This window comes from Leopardus geoffroyi, chromosome B4, assembly GCF_018350155.1.
Source record: "Leopardus geoffroyi isolate Oge1 chromosome B4, O.geoffroyi_Oge1_pat1.0, whole genome shotgun sequence".
Taxonomy (NCBI): Eukaryota; Metazoa; Chordata; class Mammalia; order Carnivora; family Felidae; genus Leopardus; species Leopardus geoffroyi.
The window spans coordinates 22,750,792-22,771,074 of record NC_059341.1 but is presented as its reverse complement, the minus strand read 5'-3'; the positions used below and the strand labels follow the sequence as shown (position 1 = coordinate 22,771,074).

Sequence of the window (20,283 nt, the reverse complement as noted above, 5' to 3'; positions counted from 1 at the left end):
CCACTACCCTGTGGATTTTAACATAATGCAGTTGTTGAGTTGTTGTAGGACATGATTGAAATGTCAGAACATTTTATACCTAAAAGCTGTAAGATGACGACTTTCCGGAGCCCGCCCCCAAACACGTGATTCATATAATGTTAGCACGTAATTTACACAATGAGTGGACCTATAACATACTAGATCTGATAAAGGCATCCCAGATCTGTAAACTTGAAGCTTACGGACGCCGACAACCAGGAACTCAGGTAATACTCATTTTCCCTTTACATCAAACCAAGTTAAATATTTTGGAGGCCAAGAAGAATATGAAGCAGTTTCCTGAGACTGTTCTTGTCGATTGCATACTCCTGGTGGTATTTTCACCGACTGTTACCCACAGTGTAATGTTAGCTAGCGTATGTCTTTCTACACCAACAATATTTTTTGACACTGAGAACTCGAAAAAAATCATAGTGATAAAGATGCTTTATTTCTACTTGACTTCTACCGGAAACTTAAAAAGAAAAGGTAGTAAGAGCCCCTCTTGTAAACGAGGGTGGAAACTCTGGACCCAGGTTTGCTTTCTGTTAGCCAAACCTTGGTAAAGCCACAGAGGAGAGAGTCAGCAGGTTACATCAGAAGGCACCGCACTTGCAATGAATTGATCAGGAACTCATCATGAATCGGAGAAGGAGAGCTTTCTGAAAGCCAGTTCATGTCCCATTACACGTTACTTATAACGTCCTCAAAACCCAAACCATTTAACTTGGTAATAGTTATGTTTGTTCTTTGACTAGGAAGCAGTTCGAGTGACAAGGTACAAAAAATAATAAGCATGCAGCCCTTTATTGAGTTTTGCAAAGCCTCTGCTTATCGTTCTGTATATTACATGACTGTGTTATACAAATACATTTATTTACAAAAACACTCTATCTGTGCAAACTTGTTGCTTTTTAAAAATGCACGGGTATCCCCATTTCTGCCCATCCCAAGATATATTTTTAAAGCATGCATAAAAATTAACTTTGGTGTGCGAAAACTACTCTGTGCTGCCACATACGGTATTTTTTATTAGGTCTATTTATATATGTACAAAAGTTGATCAGTTTACAGAACCGTACAGAAGCGTACATGTTAAAATCCACAATGCAAGAGTGTGGGTCACCAGGTCTCAGGAAACAAAGGAAGGGTTTAGATACTGGAAAGGAAGCAACTAGAGAATCCCAATATGTTAAGAGAAAGAAACAAGAGAAAGAAAGAAAGAAAAAAAGAAAGAAAAGCAAAGAAAACTAGCTTGCTTGGGCTGCAAATTATTATACATAATTCTCACGGCAGTGCAATAGGTTTGATAAACTGCCTTCTACACATGCCTCGTGTCGGCTCGTGTAGAAGTTCACTGGCTTTTTGTCTAGCACGCTACTTTCAAATGTACAATGCTATAGTATCAAAATGTTTTTGGCAAAAAAGATCTTGAAAGGAACCATGACGTTCTGACAAAAATAGAAATCTGTAATAAAGCTAAATAACACCAAAATAAAAGGAAATATTATAGTATCTGTTTTACAATTTGTATAGATAGTCACGCGTGTGTATTTCTCGGTTTCACGTCTAGTCTCCGTAATGAAAAATATTTTTGTACAAAACATACTAAAATTCTGGAATCATACATGTTTTACATGCTGAGTACATTTTCCTCCCCGTCTCTCACACACCCTTCTCTCCTGCCAGCCACTCTTTTCGTAACACATGCTTACTTCATTTGACGGGTATCGGCTATAGACAGTAAACACTATGTAATTACAATAGCAACGAAGAAAACAAACAAGCTTCACTGACATCTATTAATCCAGTATTTAGCACATACTTAGCATTAAGCCTCAAACAGTACGGCAATATGTTACATTCGCTTGGGAAAACAGTTGTGGAAGACTGTCGAAAAACAATTTTTGTGTGTTTTTTTAAAGGTAACTCCGACTTTCACCTAACAGGATTTGGCCTTTAAGAGGTTTCCTTGGCTGTGGATGGGGTGGCTTTGCTTGAACTTCCGTTCTGTGCCTTGTAGCTGGTGAGGCCGGGAGTGTGGATGGTCCTGATGCTCTTGGCACCTTGATTCAGTGAAGTGGGGGAGGCGGGGGAGGGCGGGGAGGAGGAGGAGGAGGAGGGGGAAGGGGCTGCTCGGCCGTTTTGAGTCTGCAGTGAGAATGAGAGATGGTGGCCTTTACCTGCATGAGTGGGGCTCTGAAACTTTAAGGAGCCATTAGAGACAGAGGGGATGAGGGAGGCAGAGGGAGCAGATCGTCCTGTTTGGGGGCTGAGAGGGTTAGAAGTAACCGGTGGTTTAGTAGCAGGTGGAATAGGCAAGTTAGAGCTGTCACCACTAGAAGAGGGCAGAGAACTGCTTTTCCCAGAGCTGGGAGAAAGGGCTGGAATCTTAGAAGCAGGTAAGGAGGGGAAAGTAGGCTTACAGTCCCCACCAGCTTTCTTAGCACTTCCATTAGCCTGCAAATAAAGATGGCGGGAGACAGTTTGTCAGAAAGCTGGTTAACACGATCAAACCACAGGGTCTGGCAACACAGCCCTTCTGAGAATGACTAAATAAAAGAAACCAAATCAAACCAAACCAGTTCAAGGCCTGAGCTAAGTTCTTGTTGTGCTGCACTGGACCTGGGAGAGACCCCCAAAGTACAAGAGCGGAGATGTGTAGAACGGGAGGAAAGGAAGAACGGCGTAGGTGAGAAGAGGCACACCATCCCGCTACCGTTCCCGGGTGCTAGGTCGGCCATGCGTCTGGGTGATTACTGGGGTGGGGCGGGGGGAATCGTGACGGACAGTTAATGTGCCTCTAATGCAATGCAGTCAGCATATACGTTAGTACTGGTGACTTTCAGGGCAGCTCAAGGACAGGTCTGACTCGGTTTCCCGAGGTGTTCTGATGAACCACTACATTCACCCAAAGAAAAGCCGACGGGCCCGGCACCTTGTGTTAACAGTTAAACTTTGGAGTCACAAAGTAAAAGATGTTTTATTGCAAGCATGCAGAAGCGTGGTGAAAAGTTTAACGAAGGTTTTTAGACTTTCTTCATGCCCCAGATCCAGGGTGTCTACGTAAACCATATCTTACAAAGAAAACATGATATTTGGTATAAACTAAGTCAGTGACTTGCTTCTTAAACGCAACAGTGTCCATCCAAAATTGGGTTTAAGGTAAAACTACCTGACGGTATTGGCGGGGGTCCTGCAGTTTGGACTGCTTGCCAGGCTTGTCCAGGCTTCCGGGTCTGTTCTTGGAACTCATGGGGACCGGCATCCTGCTCGTCTGTGGGGTCCCGGTGGCGCCCTGTGGGAAGGAGCAGCGGGAGGGGAAGAGAAGGAGAAGCACGTGAGCGGATCGTCACGCAAGCTCTCCCACTGTGTGCAGAAGCTCAACGTGAGAAGCCACAGCCCTACATGCAGGACAGATCTAGGAGACGGACATCAGGAGACACCACTGGGGTTAATTTGAAGAATCAAACAGAATGAATCTGCTCCACTACTGATCAAACGGATTTTAATGTGAGTATCAGAGCAATCATTTCAACAGCACATGACTGACCCAGCGTCCTCTGCGTTTACCCAACACCAATCAGCAACAGAGGTAAAAAGAGAATCAATTAGCTGTTAGACACCTAGTTGTTGTTGTTTTGAAGGTGAGGGAGAAAGTGTGAGAGAAAGGGATCGTGGCGAACAGACAAAAATAAAACCACAATGAGCCACCTGAAAGGAAGCAAGTAAATCACAAGACACCTGTTGCTAATGGTGATTATGGCAGATGTAAGAAAGCAGCTGGGTCTTTCCGTTTTCCATCAGACCAAGATACCTTACGTGAGGCTGAAGGTACGGACGAGGGGGGCTCTAGGGCAGTGGGAGCTTCATCCAGAGCTAGCAGGGAGCGGGGAGAGGCCTCTTGGGCTATGTGGGCTGAGCTTGCAACAGAATCTCTGTTGGAAGAGCATGAAGCGTCCACCAGGGCTTTGGGACTCATTTCACTGATTGTGGTTTCAAGCTGTTTGATGGTCTGCTCCAGGCTGTCCAGCGTCCTGTAGGTATTTTTTCTAATTTCGTCAGTTCTGGAAATCACAGGTGCGTTCTCTGCCCTGGGCGGCTCTGGTCTCCTAAGCATACTTTTGGGGGCGTCTTCAGGTTGGGACCTGGTGATTTCAAATCGTTTAGCTTCCTTGTGCTGCTTCAAAGTGCCGTCCTCCTCCTCCTCCTCGTAGACCACCACCTGCAGCGTCTTCTTCCCCGTTTTGGTTCCCGTGCGAATTGCCTGAGTGAGAGCAGCCAGTTGCTTTTTAGGGAATTTGAATTTGAACTTTTTCTTGGGGCTTTCAAACTGGTCATCCGTCACGTCACCCTTGCTTTCTGCACTTGGAGAATCTGCGGGGCTGAACCTGCTCAGCTCGTTCTTACTCGTTTCCTGTCCTGGGGGTTCAGCCTCTGGTGAAAGGCAGTGTGGCTGGAATTTACCATCAGCCTGCTGCCCCGATCCGGGGCTGCCGGATGCAACCTTCTTAGGCAACTTTTGGGAAGTGTTATTCTGGAGTACAGGGTCTCCGTTTTCCTCCTCTTCCTCCTCCTCTATCTTTTCCTCTGTCATCATCCTCTCTAATTCCTCGTCGCATTCCTCGAATATGGTTGAAAGTCTCTTATATGCAGACCGGATGTCCATGGGCTCGTCAAAAATGATGATAACTGGTTTCTTGTCTAGGCACACGACTGGCTCTTCGTTTTCAGCTCCTTCTTGTGGGGACGTTGCTTCTTTCTTGGCGTCAATGTTAACCGTCTGTACGTCTTCCCCCTTTTGGCTCACTATGTCGCGGACCTCCCCACTGGAGAGCACCTGGACGGCAGTTTTGGTGATCATGAAGGCGATGTTGTCGGTGGTCGCATTTTCTTCAGTGGGAGAACTTGGCGTCGATTCTCCGTCCTCGCTGGCGTTCACGCTAGCATGCCGTGCCCCCCTGGGTCTCAGAGCAACCTGGCCGAACTCTGTCATGTGAACCTCTTGATCTTGAGTTCTGACATCACACGTGCTCAATTCAGTTGACCTAGCGGGAGAGGGAAGGTCACACCTATCTGCGTTTTCCTGTCTTTCTAGTCTCATCTCCTTCGTCTTTCCAGAATTCATCTTCTGATTCTCAGCGTCAGGCACAGGGTACTGCAGTCCTGAGCTCTTAGGTCCTTTGTTTATTTCATCTAATGGACAAAGGCCAGAGTAACTGGGATTGACCTTAGACACATTTTTCTGGGTATAGTTTCTACTGTCTTTAAATAAACGTTTGCTGGATATGGAATTTTCCTTCTTTAGGATGTCTGTTTTATACTCTGATGTTCTTGATGCATCAGAAACACTATTCTCCATTGCGATTTCCCATTTAGGATGGTCAAGGGGTGTGAGAGCCCCCGTAGGAACCTGAGAGGGAAGTGGAGGAGGGAAACCACACACATTAATCAGAACAGGATCCGCGAAAGGGGGCCGTGAATCTGCATGGTATCCGTCGGAACGCAGATTTGCTAAACTCACCTTTCGGGATTCCATTTGGGGGCCGTTTTCATATTCGACATCAGATTTCCGAACGTCTTCATGGAAAAATTCCAAATTCTGGTAGAATAGTGTAGGACATGTTACTGCACAAAACCACATCCCCCCCCAAAGTGGACTATAACTAAATCGTTCCTTTAATCACACTTCCAGAACCTGCGGGCCAAGCACATCTGCCAAAGCCTAGACAGCTCTACCTTGGCTGGCTTTGTTGTTCTCCAGCTTCCAAACACGCCCTGTGTTCGCACGAGACGAAAATCTCAATTAGCAAAATAGTTTAGGGATTTGCAAAATTGGTGAGGGAGCAGTTAAGAGAATAAAAGGATCGATTCTGTATCCACACGGTCTCTCTCCAGCATCTGATTGTGAGCTTAGCAGAATCGAAAACGGGAAGAGAGGTGTAGCGCAGTAGAAAGCACAGTATCTTGGCAGGCAGAAGCTTTTTGGTTCTAATCCAGCTCTGCCCCTTAACTGTGTCACCTTCACTTTCCTGGGCCTCCGTTTTCTTGTGTATAGACTGGGGAACTAGACCAGAACCCTTCCAGCTAGTTATTTCGGTACTATCTCTGCTGCTTTTCTGGAAACTGTCCTATAAGGACTCTGCCCCCACTTGGGTGTAGTACTTGGAGATGAAACGAAAACCTTATTTTTCCCTGGTCAAATGACAGACTGACAGTGTATTTGCAGTTTGCACTTGGACTTGGCCAAGTCAAGTGTCACAATAACCTTCAACCTAATAATACCCAAGGCGGTCAAATCCAAATTCAGAATGATAATGCTGCCAAAATACCCGCGAAACACCTCCAAAGCAGATATTGGAAACTACAGTGGTGACTTTGACATCATAAGTCAGCTTCTAGTCTCTGTATTCTCGGATACAGAGCGAAGGTCCATTTCTGCGGGTGTCACCGAGATTCAGGACGTGAGGACCCAGCAGTGAGGCTCAGGTCTGGACAGTGCTTCACCGGGAAGCGTGGCCTTGTCTGGCCCGTGTGTATCAGCTCCCTTGGGCTCTGCCACGACACTAACTCTAGCTGTGCCTTGTCGCTTCCAAGGCACTGCTGCCCTTTCTTCTTGCTGCCCAAGCCCGAAAGGAAGAGGTGGTTACAGGGGGAAGGGACACAATCCCGAGAAGGTTGTCTGGCTAAAGCAATGACAACATAACAAAGCATAATAACCGGGCCCCGCCCAAGTCAACCCACAGCAACCCCACCGCCCTGTTACAAATGGAAAGGATGTCCATACACATTCAAGGAGTAACACACAAACACCAAAGTCAGTATTAATCACATGGAAACATCGTACGGGATACAAGGTGCATTAGCCACCGGATACCTCCTGTTAAACCTCCCTTCCTCCCGGTAAGGCCCCAAACCAGTGCAACAATTCGGCCGGTGCAGACGAACAACATGAGGTCTTTTGTGGGATTTTAAATTTGGATCATTAAACAACTCACACATCCAATAAAAGGTTTAAGAAGAAAAGCAAGAGAGGTTTTGGACTAAGGTTTCAACCCCAAACACGGAGGCAGCAGAGCATGCTAGGACTTGAGTGAGAATTTACCCCTGAATTGGAGAAGGAGTCGACATGTAATCTAGACACGACACGTGCACAGCTGACGTTCTTCTGGCCCAGTGCCTGGGGTCAGCGCTGGCATCTGTCTGACTGGTCAGGGCCCATGCCATACCCACTGCTAAGTATTTCAAATGTCACCCAGAGACACACATATTTTGAAAGGGGTGAGGTAGCAGGAATACTCCGATGAAAGCCACTAAGATAAAGATGTCAAGGGTAGGTTTCACATGACCTGTTACTTTTGTTACTGGGCTAGAAAAAAAGAACGAAATTATCACAAGTGCATTAACTGTATCCAGGGTAGCTCGGTCACAATTGTCATGTCATCTCACAATGATATCTCAGAGGTAATCTTAGAGGGTCAAGACTGCGTAAAATGTGGTTAAACCTCTTAATGTCTGTTTATAGGTAGGTCCTGAGGTTTGGATTGTTCAGAAAACTGTGTAGCAGGCTCTTAATGCATATGGCAATCAAGCAAAATCAGAGACACAGTTACAGGAAAATTGTACACAAGTGAAGCACTAGGCTGGCACCTCATGATGATAAGGAGAACATTTTAAAGAAATACTTGATTTATAGAAGAGTAGACGAATAGCCCAGGAGGAGTGCTGACAAAAATGTGGGGAGAAGTCTGATACTCATGGTTATTATGAGACAGGTCAGTCTGCTGCGTAGAAGTATCTAAAACAAGCTCTTAAGTGCCTATACGGCTCTCACTACAGACTTGGCCTATTATCCGACGGACTCCTGATTGAGGTGAAGGGTATCTAAAGGCTATGGCTTTCTAATTGCAAGGCGAGAAATCTTATGCAACTTTTCAGCCAATCAGCAAAGTTCTATGAGACAACGATGATCTCTAGAGGGATCTTCCGGAAGTTCCCAGTTCCCAGTGTTTCAGACAGACATCGGCCCAGGTATGCCCTGTGACTCAGGATATGCCAGGGCCTTTCATGAGGTGGTTTTACTTGGGGCCACTGTGGGGCAATCCCACGGACTGAAAGAGGAGTATATTTCAAATAGGATGTCATGGGTTCACTTGAAAGTAACAGGAGATTCTCTTCATGAGAAAGATTTAACAGCAATAATCTCATAACCTCTCCTGCTGCACGGAGATGCCCCCAACCCCCCCCCGCCCCCCAACCTCGGCAGACCTAGTTTGCAGGAGGCCCTGGGATGGTTGTGAGGCAGGGAGGAGGAGGCCGGTCTCCTTGTCAGGGCCTCACGGCCGGGGGCTGTCAGCCCCAGGACCGCATCTCTTGAAGGATTATGCTAGAATAGCCCTCTGATTCGTGATCCTTCATCTCTCTCATGAGGCTTCTTTCACGGGGACTGAGGTGCCCACCGGGAGTAGCTATTAGGCTACGCTACGGCTGATTTGTTTGGCTTTATTTAGGGGAAGCTCGAACCTAGTCCTCTCGAAAAGTGCTAGGACCGGAGTGGGTCACGATAAGCTTTTAATCCTGAAATTCATTCAGATAAGATGGCTTTATGCCCAAGAATCCTAAAAGCTCTAGAGCCAACTCAGAAAGTTGAAGCTCACACATTCAGGCTAATGTCCTTTCCCTAAAGTACTTACATAATGACGGTGAACTTTGTTTTAGAGCCCGGACAGCTGTCCTGAGGCCATTAGGACGCCACAATGTATACGAGCACTGAGCTTACACCGAACTTATTGTCTTGCAAGGTATAGTTTGAGAATTTGTCCTACTTCATGCAAATTCTGTCTGGCGTTCCTGAACACGTGTGCAAACACATATGCGTCATTTCTACGAGGATACACCCAGGGATGGTGAGCATATAGCTCTGTGGTGTGTTTTTTCCCTACACTCTAAGTCTTGCAGCTACTTCTGACACAGGCGTGTTGGATCTAGAAGACACGTTAAGAATTAGAAAAAGGGCTACATACTTGACTGATGTTTCCATTTTCTTCTAGAGTTCTAGAAAATCTTGCGAGGGGGATACTCTTTAGTTTGGGAAGATAATGCCCAAGTTCTGCATAGACTATTACAGGAACACCAGTGCATGCTGGGAACCCGAACCAGGCATCTCTGATTAAACCTAAGGCTGTGTCTCCGTTAGTTTAAAAAAAACAAAACAAAACAGGTGAGAGGGAAAAAGAGGGCACAGAAAGAAGGACAAACGCAGGAGCGGTGTTAGTGTCAGAGCAAGGAAAGAAGGACCATTCGACTGTGTGGCAAATGTGTAACTGCCACGTTACCTTCTTCTCCTTGGGTGGGACTGTGGCCCCCGGCCTAGTGTCTTTAACGTGACTGTCAGCCCGGGACTGCTCAGCGTGACTGTTTGAATTTACATCCATAAAGGAACACTTCTGGAATGCCTAAGGGATTAAAATACTGAGGTTAACAGGGATGCCGGCGTAGTGAGGAGGGAGGAGGGAACAGACAGGGAGTCTGGAGGCGTGGAGACCCCAGCCTAGTCCTGCCGGGCGGTCACACCAGGGATGGGGAGGCGGCGCCACGAAACCTGGTTTGGCATTTGGCCTCAGAGCAGCAAAGCTGAGCTCTGAGCCAGAGGCAGAGGCTTCCTCACTGGCTGTGCCACGGCGTGATAAATGGACAGAACCCTTGGAACGCATGCCCTTTGTGGGGTGTCTGGGTGCCTCGGTCAGTTGAGCGACTGATTCTTGATCTCAGCCCAGGTCTTGATCTCGCAGTTTGTGGGACTGAGCCCTGCACTGGGCTCAGCGCTGAAAGCGTGGAGCCTGCTTGGGATCCTCTCTCCCTCCCCCTCTCTCTCTGCCCCTCCCCTGCTTACACTACTCTCTCGTCCAAAATAAACTTTAAACAAAAAAAAAAGAATACAGTAGTAACATAGTAACAGGTACTCCCACATTCTAAGGTGCTCTGAGGTGCATTTAGAATAAAGTGATGCTCCTGAGTGCCCATGGGGTTCTGAGCTGCCTCCTTTCTGCCTGAGCTTCTAGATCTGTCTTAGAAAACTATCAATTTCAGTTCTAGGAGTCCACCCCAGTTTGGGTGAACAGTGGGTGAGGGAGGCCAGTCTTCAGACAAACAGAAAGCACAGGCTGTGTCTGCGGGGCAGAGAGGGAGTGACAATACGGTCATGAAAGCAGGAAAGATGGAGAACCCAGCACCCAAGCTTCTTGAAATCAGTGGCTCTCAATTCAACTACATGCCACCTAGTTAAAAAAAAATTTTGTTACCCAGGCCTCACACAGAGAATAATTAATTCAGAATTAATTCACAGGCCATTTTTTTTTTTTTTAAACTCCCCCAAATAATTGAAACTTGCAGTCAGGATTAAAGATCAGCTATTTCGATGAAAAATCCCAAATAACTGCCTCAATATTTTCTTACTGTCAAATATGGTCCTTTGGAAATACCTCTGTGGGCAGAAAGAATATCCCAGGCCCGTGCCAAGTTGACTGTTTCAGCACGGGTCCTAAAACATGACTTGAGCCGATGCCTGGGACCTTCCCCGGCCTGCTCTTCTGTTTCTCTGCTTGTTCCTTCTTCCTGAAGCCGGTGTGCTGGCTCCCCCCTTGCGGTCTCTCAGACACCGCAGTCCTAGAGGGCCCTGGAGATGCCCATTGAGGCCACCTGCCATCTCCGCTGGGCTGTCAGACCCTGGACTTTGGAGCCTCTGGTTTTTTCTGACGCCTGGTAACACACAGCAGGAAACTGTTCCACAGTCACACTCAGGAGGCTGCATCTGCTCCTTGTCCTGCCTCGGGGGCATCTAAGTGCAGAGCCCAAGTGCGCGGCTGACCTTCTGATGCAGCGGGTAGGGTCCCTACCCCAGAAGGAGGGCTCTTGGCTTTGGTTAAGTCAGGCTTAGAGCACTTGATTCACCAGTATTACCTAACCACCAATAACACAACAAGAAACCACGTACTCCAGGCTTTGAAAACTTTCAAAGAAACCATCAGAGATATTTGGACGTCAGTGGTGGGAAATAGTCCCAAGTGATGAGCTCTAAAGCACAGCTGGAACAAGTAAATGACTTCTCTTTGGGGGCTGGTGCAGGATTACCCATGAGCCTAAAAGTTTCTACTTCTTGGATTAGGAGTGACTGTTCACCTTGCCCAGATGTAAAATTACCTAGTTCTTTGTCATCCATTTGAACCAAACTGGGCCGCGATCAATTTAAACCACGCTTTGGGGCAGAGGCTACAACGAACGGTCCCAGAATCTGCCTACTCATCTCAGGACAAGCACCAATCTCCCGACGACAAGCAGCCCGGCCATGCCAGTGTCATTAGCCAGAGGGTCCTCCCTGGATCACTGAGTGACGGACGCCTCCACCCTCTCAACTGTTCCATGCATCGCTAACCGTATACATCTATGGTTCCTATGTATGACATTCTTTAAACGTCCTAAAAATCTGTCAGCGATCTGATTGGTGGAGGGGACGTCCTAGGCCAGTCTGAGAGAAGCTCAGAAGGGCTCAGCCCTGTGACAAATCAACCAGCAGCCCTGTAAATCCAAACAGCCCAATTTTGGTAGTTATTACCACGGAAAGCAGGGTGGAACAGCCGTGGTAGAAATGACATGGCTTCAAAGTTCTCCTTACTCCACATGAAGAATGCAGACCCATGGTGCGTGCACTGGTGAAGAGGCAACATATTTTGGAGCCCGAAGTGTGTGATCTGACCATGTGATCTGACCATCCAGAGAGGGGAAAAAATGCTACAGTGAGTATGGGTCAAAATGAAATATTCTATGAACAGACTTTGGTCTGGGAATTGTGCATGCCTCTGATTAGAAAAGTTCTTAGAACATACACCCAGGGTAGGTTCACATCCATGATTTGAATGTGGGGTAAACTTTGAGTACAGTTTCTGTACCCCATCCTTAATCCTAAGAATGGACTGTGTCAATTAATTAAAAAACAAAAATCTAAAACTAATAAATAATCATTTCGCAAACAGGGCAAAGAAAATGGGAAACGAAATCGTTCCGGTTTTCTGCATATTTGAAAAGATGATACTGACACCGAATGGGAACTTGGTATGAAGGAAAGAAGACCTAAGGGCAGCCATTCTAAGTATTAAAACCAAAGTTTTTATGAGACCCACGTGAAGGAGGCCTTAATCAGTCCTTACGAAGACAAGACAATGGCTGATATTTCGGATCCCTGTCTGAATTGCTTTTGAAATGAATGGACTATTAAAAGCAAGGAAAGTAAATCCTCTTGGCCGGAGCCAGGAAAACTCGCAATTCATTTCCCGTATAAACTTCCTGAGTTGTTTTGTGAAACAGTCATTCCTTACACACGTCATGAAGTACCCTGAGGGTAGTTCAGCGCCATCTTGGAAAACTGGAGGCCAAGGCCAGAAGATGCTGCTTACGAGGCCTAGGTCCAAAGGCTCCTTGCCAGCCCTCTCTAGCTAATGGATCTGTGAGAGACGTAGCCAGAGCGGCCTAGGTAGGAAGGCAAGGAGCCACAACCAGTTACCTCATCCACATACCTGGAGTTCCGCCATTATTTTATCTCCTTCTTCTTCTTCCTCCTCGTCCTTTGAGGACGCGGTAGCGACTGGCGGTGGGGATGGGGTCCAGGCGGAAGCCAGCTCCTCGGTCGGACACTTAGTGGCTCTAGCCTGGGGGCTTGGTCCAGCATCTTCACTGCTTGCCTGTGGAAGATTCAAATCACAGATATTAGCTCAACGTCTCTAGGGGCTGGCAAAAAGAGGCACAGGTTACAGCAACACACGTTCCCTTACTGCCTGGCATGTCGGCTTCCTACCTCTTCAAATCGAGTCGAAAGACTATTAATATCTCTTGCTTTTAGTTTGGGTTTTTTTTGTACAAGCTGCCATTTTGGTGAATGGGTTGAAGATTTTAAATCAAGTTATAACTACTCAACATTTGGTGCCTTTAAGAAAGGCCTGCCTGTACTACATCTCCTTGGAAATTGTATTTTACATTTAACACAAACGACCAAACTTGCCAAGTTAAGTGCCAGCTAAAGCCCACTGAACACCTTTCTGTACAGACTCTTACAACCGTGTTAGCTAGTCTCACTTAGCTTTTGTAAGGTGGACTTTCCTTTGCGTCCCCTTCTACTCCATTTTCAATCTTATGAGGCCCTTGCTGGAGAAGTAGCTTGTGATTTGCATTTTACATTGTTGCAGCTACAAGTCAAGTAAGGATAGAGCTGGTGGTGCTGAGTCTAGTCCAATAACACTGGCTGACATTTTCCCATCTGTGGGGCTTCCTGTGATGTAGCTTAATCAATTCTCTCCTCCGCCTTACTACTTTCTGTGTTCTACATGAGAATAGAGAGAACCTTGTCTAAGGGTATCATTTGAACTCAGAGACCAGTTCACCAGAGCTGAACCCATCAGACCTTAGCGGTGATGTTCTCCTTCCTGCTGGTGTAGACCACATCGCCGGACCTCGTGGTGGTGAGCCCTGATCCTGGCAGGTAGCTCCGCCGAGGGGGTGGGGGAGGAGGAGGTGGGGACTTACCCCCCAGCTTGTCCAAGTCTTGTTCTGAATTTGGAGAGTCTTCTGGAAAACAGTGTGTCATTGCAAAATAACCTCTTTGCAAGAGAACTTCCAGAACAGTGTATTTCTATAAACTTGATGCAATCTGATGTAAACATCTCTCTGTTCTCTCCATAGTGCCAGGATTAAAGGCATAGACCCTATAGCCCGACTGACTTGAAATCCCAAAAAGACCCTGCACAAGTTAATGAACTTCTCTCTGCCTCAGTTGTGTCATCTATTAAATGGGTATCATAATAATCCTCTCCACTGGGATGCTGTGGAGATTAAATACCTAAATATACACGAAGCATTTAGAACAGTGCTTAGTGACTTACTGTAAATGCAATGCAAGTATGAGCTATCATTATTAAAAAAATATGTGCTGGGGCGCCTGGGTGGCGCAGTCGGTTAAGCGTCCGACTTCAGCCAGGTCACGATCTCGCGGTCCGTGAGTTCGAGCCCCGCGTCGGACTCTGGGCTGATGGCTCGGAGCCTGGAGCCTGTTTCCGATTCTGTGTCTCCCTCTCTCTCTGCCCCTCCCCCGTTCATGCTCTGTCTCTCTCTGTCCCAAAAATAAATAAATGTTGAAAAAAAAATTAAAAAAAAAATATGTGCATATATATGTGTGTGTATGTGTATATATATATATATATGTATACATATATATATATATATATATGTAGCATATGTACGTATGTATATATATTTTAAGTAGGCTTCATGCCCAGTGTGGAGCCCAACATAGTGCTTGAACTCAGGGCCCTGAGATCAAGACCTGAGCTGAGATTAAGAGTCAGATGCTCAGGGCGCCTGAGTGGCTCAGATGGTTAAGCGTCCGACTGTGGCTCATGTCATGATCACACAGTTGGTGAGTTCGAGCCCTGCCTCAGGCTCTCCGCCGTCCGTGCAAAGCCCACTTCAGATCCTCTGCCTTCCTCTCTCTCTGCCCCTCCCCTGCTCACTCTCTCATTCTCTCTCAAAAATAAACATTAAAAAAAAAAAAAAGAGTCAGATGTTCAACCGACTGAGCCATCCAGGTGCCCCAAGAGCTATCGTCATTAAGTAAAACTTCTGGGTATTCCTTGGAGAGATGAAATATTAGAGCTTAGAGACAAATCCAGAGCCCCTCGCATGGCTGCTAAAGGAAGGACGTGAGAGACAGTGTTATTAGCAGGAGGAGTTTGTGCAGGGGATGTTAGAATAGAATCTGGCCGATGAAGGGCCAGGAGGGAAATGCAAGGCAGATGAACAGAAAACAAAGTCAGGGACAAAATGGACTTTTGGTCCTGGGTATGTGGTTGGAAAGGGTTCTCTGCTAATGAAAGGAGGCAGCAAACACAGAAATGCAGAAGGAGAAGTTGGCATTGACACCAAAGGTTAGGAAATACAGATATCTACTTAGCTTTCTCCAGAAAAATGTCCAGAAAAGGCACTTAACCGAATTCAAACCTCCTCATTTCTGTCCTTTATCATCATTCCTCACCTCTGCCTTTTACCAGCCTGAACCCAAGTGCGCACTAAAGCAGCAGAAGCAGAAACTCGGGGTTGGACCTTCCAACTGGGCTTTGCCCCAGCTCTCTCTAGGAACACGGCCTGCCCTCTCAGGAATATGTTTGTCCTTTCTGAGCAACCTAGTCAGAGCTGTTTGAGGGACACGCTTGAGAAGTTTCTACTTAAAGCTGTAGTAAGGGTGTGGGTGCTCATCAGGGTGAAAGGCCAGTGGTTACGTGTAGCCGACAGTTCTGGTCTCCTGCAGGAGAGTGCTGGGTGACGAGGCCCCAGCAGCAGGGGGCCACCTGGCTGGTTCCTGAGCCAGCGGCCTGGCCGGGGGACAGCCTCACCAGCTTTGTGGGTCCCCCCAGGGACTGGCACAGGCTGACGGGCCCTGGAAGTGGGCCCAGGTCTCCTCTCCTGGGTCATGACCATGACTGCCTCTTTGCCCGGCTTTGGTCAGGCTCCTCCGAGCTCTCCTCTCCGCTAAGCCTTGCCCTTGCTCTGTCTGCTCAGCCCAGTTTTAGCAAAGAATTCCGTGAAGTCCGTTTAGCAAGAATCCCCCACTCTTGACATCTGAGCTGGTTCTTCACTCCCTCTGCACATCCAGGCCCCTGGCCTGCCTTTTAGCGAGACTCTCCCTACCCTTGATGCATTGTATTCAGAGCTGGGTTCAGTTTCTCTCCCCTGCTGCCGTGGTCTTGAATAAAGTCTTGCTTGCTCTTTTTAACAAATATCTCTGTGAATAATTTTTCTTTAACACTGACTGAGGCTACCATCTCTAAAATTTTCCACTGATTTTTTTAGGAGCTACCATCCGTTCCCATTTTCTAAGTAGTCAGACAATTTATACAAGAGGAAATACAAATAGCTTTTAAAAACCCTAAGCAGAGGGGCGCCTGGGTGGCGCAGTCGGTTAAGCGTCCGACTTCAGCCAGGTCACTATCTCGTGGTCCGTGAGTCCGAGCCCCGCGTCGGGCTCTGGGCTGATGGCTCAGAGCCTGGAGCCTGTTTCCGATTCTGTGTCTCCCTCTCTCTCTGCCCCTCCCCCGTTCATGCTCTGTCTCTCTCTGTCCCCAAAAAAATAAACGTTGAAAAAAAAAAAAAAAACCCTAAGCAGAGAATTTCACCTCATTAGTAAACAAAAATCAGCAAAAGCAGTGACATCCATGCCAAATAAGTAAAAATGATAGAAACCAACGTTTGCAGGTAACAGATTGTATCCTTATGCATTTCTGGTGGCCAGTACATTAGCAGACTCTCTCTGAGAAGAAATCAGGCCATGTGTTAAGACAAAACAAAACAAAACAAAACAGAAAAAAACAAACTCAGCTGGTGGAGCATGTGACTCTTGATCTCAGGGCTGTGAGTTCAAGTCCCATGCTGGGTATAGAGTTTACTTATAACATAACATAACATAACATAACATAACATAACATAACATAACATAACACATTTAATTGAGCAAAAATACTTTGGGGAGTAATTTTTAAAAAATACTTTATGCAAATTATTTCTTTGGTTTTAAATGTTTGTTTATTTTTGAGAAAGAGAGAGACAGAGTGCAAGTGGGGGAGGAGCAGAGAGAGAGGGAGACACAGAATCCGAAGCAGGCTCCAGGCTCCGAGCTGTCAGCACAGAGCCTGACGCGGGGCTCGAACTCATGAACCGAGAGATCGTGACCTGAGCTGAAGTCAGACGCTTAACTGATTGAGCCACCCAGGCGCCCCACTTTATACAAATTTTTTTTAATCTGAAGGAATAAAAAGCCCAGATGTGGTAAGATGACAAGTGCAATCACGAGAAGGAACAATTATGGTTTATAACTATTTTTTATAACTTATTTGTGATTATAAAACATCAAAGGACTACCTGACAAAAGTAATAATAAGGAGAGCCAAATTAGGCCAGATGGAAACGGAACGGTGTAGACTTTTACCCATGAGAAATTCTTCATGGGGACTTTGGGAGAGAAGCCATCTTTGTGAGAACAGGGCTGCCCCTCCCGGGCCCCTTCTTCCTAAGGTACTTGCTGCCTGACCCTTCTGGTCCCTAAACAGGCCTCACCCAGCTGGGCAGGTGGGGAAAAGGGGTGAAAAACTTGGCACACACAGGCTGATGGGGGCAGTTTCAGTGAGGGGAATTTTAGAGCAGCTTTGGGGAAGGAGAACAGTGAGACAGGGTTACAGCGGTTACAAGTTGTATCTACGCTCATGTTCCTGGACATGCATGCAAGTCAAGATGGCGATTCCTTTCCAAAGTAATTTTAGCTACTGGAGGAGGCACCATTGAATGTGGCTCTGAGACACTGGGCTGCAGGTAGAATGGTGTCTCTGTTCGCAACTTTAAGATCAGAGTAAGGCATGAGGCTTGTTGGTTGGAGATTTAGGAGGCTGAGTTTTCTAACGGTTATTTTATGTTCTTAGGGACACATTGAGGCTTCACTTCCATAGTTTAGTTAGTTCAATATACCATCTAATAATTTTGATTTAAAAAATGCAATTTCGCCTCATGATCTAATGTCCCCTTGGGACCTCATAAAGGCTGGCATTTTCTTCCTGCAGCATATGAAAAGCTCTTACTCTAAATGCGGCCCTCTTATTCTCCCAGCTGGTGCTGTGAAGTGTCATAAATTCACAGGAAATGTGGAAGCCGGGAATCTAAATTTTACCTTACCGGGCATTGTTCTAGTATCCTCAAGTAGAACATCGTTTCCAGGCTACGGTTATAGTTAAGAGGCAGTAGTGAGAATGTAGTGATACCTCAGGATTTGCTCCAATTTATAAGAGTCTTAAGAAGTGAGAGATTGGTGCTGCTGGCCAGCACGTGCTTACGGGGGCAGCACTGCCCTGACCCAAGGGTAGCCAGCCCGCATAGCCCTGTGAGCACCTCACCTGAAAGTTCTAGCTTGTCTACCGGAGCATCGCCCTTTGGTTGTGGGCCCAAGGCTGGTGGCATCTCCAGGTTTGGAATCGACCTCATGATGTTGGCCTGAGCTTCTTCTAGTAGCTTCTCAAACTCTTTCCCGTTATAGTGGTCCAGATTTTGCCTTTTCTCTTCCCATTTCCTCTCTGCTTTCTGAAGGAAAAGAACAAGTGAAGAAGGTTTAAAAACCAGAGGGAAAGCTAATTAGAGATTTCGTGTCAGGGTGGCGGAGAGCATCACACAGGTTAAATGTGGATAAAATAATGCTCCGGTTTCCGCACTGAGGGACATTTTTGCACATCAGACAAACGTGCCCCTGTGCTCTCTGCTGTGTACGCCCAAGTGGTCTTCACTCACACAGAAGCAAGCTCAGAAACCCAAATGCATTCATTCCATTATTACTGAGCACTTACTGCTACTTTCAACCAATACTAATAAAAGGACACAGGGATATGCTTTCAAAAGTATGCATCCCATCACCAAGTTTTCGTTCTCGAAACTGAGTTTTCACTGCGGAGGAGATGTGCAGACAAACAGAAGCTAAGCCCAAACACACTCACCAGGAACAAAGAATCCTACATCACAGTCCCGTGGCTCAGAACTGCTATATGGCCTCCGGGTCAAACTTTCTTACGTGTAAAATGGGGTTTTATCTGGATACCCTCGAAGTTCCATCAAGTTCTCCCAATAGGGAGAATTACATGAAATGCATTTTTAAATACCTGTACATTTTTTTTTTAAAGGAACATTTTCCTTTGATTTCGAGGTGGCACAGCAATCCTTCCAGGAGGGCAGAGGGGAAATGGCACCAGGGTTACTAGAACCCCAACACGTAAGAACTGGAAAAGACCGAGGAGATCACTTCACCAACACACTTCGCACGTGAGAACGCCGAGGCCCAGTGAAGCAAAGGATGTGTCCAAGATCCAAGCCTCCACCGCCACCGTCCTTACCATCCCCCTCCCTTCATTGTTTCTTCCTAGCATTTATTACCATCTGCTGTATGCTGGTTCTCGGCCTCTCCCTACAAGCAGGCATGTTTCTTGAAGGCACGGACTCTGTCCCTTCTGTTCCCTGCCTGCCTCAGGGCCTCTGGGGGCTGGTGCACAGCAGGGCCCGGGGATACGGTCCGTGAAGGAAGCTCACCTTACGCAGCAGCAGTGGAGCGGGCGGCGAGGCCCAGGCCTCCTTACCGCAGATCGGGGCATTTTCAGAGACGACTCGTGAGTCGAAACTGAGAATACACACGCGGCCACGATGGCCACGCCCAGTGGGTTCTCAAGAGACGTTTGTTAAATAGATGGGTCGTCCCACTGACACGGTTTCCATACAGAGATGTAGGCAGTGGCAGAGTCCGCTCACTCTCAGGAGGAAACGTGTTGTTCAGTTTTTGCCCCTGCCCTGCTGGGCACGATGGGACAGAATCACCGTCAGGCAATCACATTTCACCCCTCCCGTGAGCTGCGTTTCGTAAACGGCTGGCTTGGAGGAGAGGCACAGCCGCTGACTTTGGAGCAGAGGCAGAAGCTACCTAGGGTCCAGAGGCCCGGTTGCCCTGACCGTGGCCTTGGCAATTTGAAGAGGTTATTTTTTTCTTGAAACCTGAGTTATCCACTGCTGACATGCAAGAGAGGCGGGCACGGTGAGGAGCAGGGTCTGGGGTAACGACGCTGGGGAGACAAAATGTGATACTCAGGCGTGGATACCGGCTCTTGATAGAATCTTTAAAACCATGGCGTGTTTTCTATGTCGTGTGACTCTAAGACCCAGTTTTCTCTTTCCATTTTGACGGCCTCCACCTTGCATCCTGAGACTACTCTAATGACTTCCCACCCAGCAACCTTAATTCGAGACCCCACCACCTTAATTGATTCTGTACATTGTTTCAGAGCAATTTTCTGAAGATGCTGATTTTTTATCACTGCTCTGAGGGGCCGCATTTTTTCGGACACCCACCCCATGACCTTGAGACGTCCTGGACTGGTTTGCCAGCTCCCACACATCCGGTTCCAGTCTGTTTTGCCAGCCTCATCTCCTCTACCTTGTTCCCATAAAACGAGTTTACTCGTGGTTCCCTTTGCTCCAGCAACCCCTCTGTGCTAGCCCTCACCAACCCTGCTCCACTTACCCAGATTCTACTGACTTTTCCAGGCCAGTAGCAAACCCTTCACCTGCCCGCATTCACCAGTGATGTGCTTGAGCAGGGAGAGCTGACTCACATCTCCCCAGCCGCATGCCCACTGACGTCCCGCT

General features: G+C 47.1%; 1 protein-coding gene across 21 annotated transcripts in view; it reads right to left on the bottom strand.

The window, feature by feature from the left end:
• Nucleotides 1-809: 809 nt before the first annotated feature.
• KIAA1217 (KIAA1217 ortholog) overlaps nt 810-20,283 on the bottom strand; it is a 451,458-nt gene continuing 431,984 nt past the window's right edge. For 14 of the 21 annotated variants that reach the window (XM_045462891.1, XM_045462888.1, XM_045462889.1 and 11 more), the window contains 8 exons: nt 18,000-18,183; nt 13,472-13,635; nt 12,591-12,755; nt 9,357-9,476; nt 5,546-5,623; nt 3,839-5,434; nt 3,197-3,319; nt 810-2,481 (listed from right to left, as the gene is read on the bottom strand). In XM_045462891.1, coding sequence (XP_045318847.1) covers nt 1,981-2,481; nt 3,197-3,319; nt 3,839-5,434; nt 5,546-5,623; nt 9,357-9,476; nt 12,591-12,755; nt 13,472-13,635; nt 18,000-18,183 — 2,931 coding nt within the window. In that variant the 3' untranslated portion in view covers nt 810-1,980. Of the gene's footprint in view, nt 2,482-2,985; nt 3,320-3,838; nt 5,435-5,545; nt 5,624-9,356; nt 9,477-12,590; nt 12,756-13,471; nt 13,636-17,999; nt 18,184-20,283 lie in introns of those variants that run through there. The other 7 variants (XM_045462901.1, XM_045462884.1, XM_045462886.1 and 4 more) reach the window with 6 other exon arrangements.